Source organism: Phalangium opilio, unplaced genomic scaffold, assembly GCF_054372755.1.
Source record: "Phalangium opilio isolate 3A_F unplaced genomic scaffold, DU_Popi_V2 ptg000094l_1, whole genome shotgun sequence".
NCBI lineage: Eukaryota > Metazoa > Arthropoda > Arachnida > Opiliones > Phalangiidae > Phalangium > Phalangium opilio.
The window spans coordinates 5478735-5480535 of record NW_028324199.1 but is presented as its reverse complement, the minus strand read 5'-3'; the positions used below and the strand labels follow the sequence as shown (position 1 = coordinate 5480535).

Below are 1801 nucleotides of genomic sequence, written 5' to 3'. Positions count from 1 at the left end.
ACAGCAATGAATTTGATTTTTTTTTGCGGAGGGACGGCTGTACCAGCCGCGACCGTCATGTGCCGTCTGTGTGGGGTTTAACTTCATGCATTCCGCTTGCGCCAAAACAACCGCGTGGGAAATTCAAAGAGGAAATATTGACTAATATCACTAATGCCACCCAACTCCGGTTGAATAAAATAAGGCTGGCTCTCAATGCCACCAACTCCATTTGGATACTATAAATGCCAACGCCAGCCAAAGCCACCTGAATCCAACAATAATCCAGTCCCGACCGACTCCCGTATAAGTTTTCGAAATATTTCCACTCCCTTCCGACTCCGTTCCATTTCAGAGATAATATTCCCAAAGCCACCCAAAGCCAAATTATTTATTTTACCCAACTCCAACTCCGACCAAAAATGAGGGAGTCCCTTGGCTTTCTATGGAGTTGGAGTTTTCCCAAAGCCTTTGCAGTCCTCTAAATCAAAGATTGGAATTCCGAATAGTAAACGACGGTAATTGTAGCCGATAGCGCTTCGGCAAATATTAACTCCAATCGGACACTACCGTTCTTTATAAAGTTGAAACTTTCAGTCGAACTACCATTCAGGTTGGGGGTCAAGTCGAAAACGAAAAGAGCATTACAATTGGGGAACTCGTCACGGTCAATGAAATTTCCCTCGTGGATATTCCATTGTCCGGTTTGAAGAAAGAGATTGGCGTCTGATCTCATACATAGGTTATCCTTATAGTTGGGGTTTAAGGGTTTATGGTGTACGCTAACCCCATCACCGGATAAGGCGATTTGACTCAGCGCTTCATTTTTAAAATTAAAAGGCGACATTTTATAATCACCCAAAAACGCGTTCTGGTCAACAAATCCAATTACAACTTTATTCGGTTGTTGACCGCTAAATAAATTGTCTTTGACTGCTATCTTACTTCCTTGAGATATGGAAAACGTATTACATTCCGTACGTGTTATGGGGTATTTCATCGTGGCCAATTCCAGGGTTTTGGCGTGTGATATCATAATCTCGGGGGCTAGTTTAACTCTTCTTATGAATAACGAAGCGTGGGTAAATATAACTTTCGCTTTAATTCCATCCGCAGAATTCGTTGGGACGTTTGATAAATTTAAAATTCACATCGACTAGGGCTCGGACTCCGTTATACATTAACTGAAATTATAGATATTGAGATGTATATATTATTTATAAATATAGCGGAACGAATAATGGTAATGAATACGTTATTTACAAACAAAAACATATGTATATAGAATACCTTAGTGGATATTCAATTGACATTGTTAGTATACAACATTAGCGCTAGATATTTCTATTCCCGTATAATATTGGCAACTGATAAAGATAACATATTTCTTCATATTGGCTCTTTTCCATAACCATTCATACAAGCTTTATTTCTGAAAGTAGTCTCTCACAGACAATGTATAGCAACGTTACCGTTACTAACGTATATCCATGAGAGGCTTAAATTAAATTCCGTGCCTATGTAGGATCAGGCTTTGTTTAATATTTAAAAATATGCTTCAAGATGACATCAGTCGTTACACCTGTAAGCGACCCCTTACCGAAAAAAACCTCTAAAAAACGTCTTCAGCCCAACCTAAGACGTGTTTTAGAGGTGGTTTTTTCGGTAAGGGACGAAACTCGTGTTTCACTACGAAAGGGTTGTCATTTTATGGCTTTCATTACTCTTAGCTTGATTCCCTGGTGTTTTAATGATAAATTAAACCAAGACGCTAATGAAATAACGTGTGTGTTTGGTATCAAAAATGATTTGAACGAGATAT

General features: G+C 38.9%; 1 protein-coding gene across 1 annotated transcript; it reads right to left on the bottom strand.

Annotated features, from left to right (window-relative positions):
- Positions 1-460: 460 nt before the first annotated feature.
- On the bottom strand, positions 461-1015 carry LOC149639896 (uncharacterized protein F54H12.2-like). Its single transcript, XM_089850836.1, has one exon. It carries the CDS (start codon positions 1013-1015, stop codon positions 461-463), a length of 555 nt encoding a protein of 184 aa, XP_089706962.1.
- Positions 1016-1801: the final 786 nt, after the last annotated feature.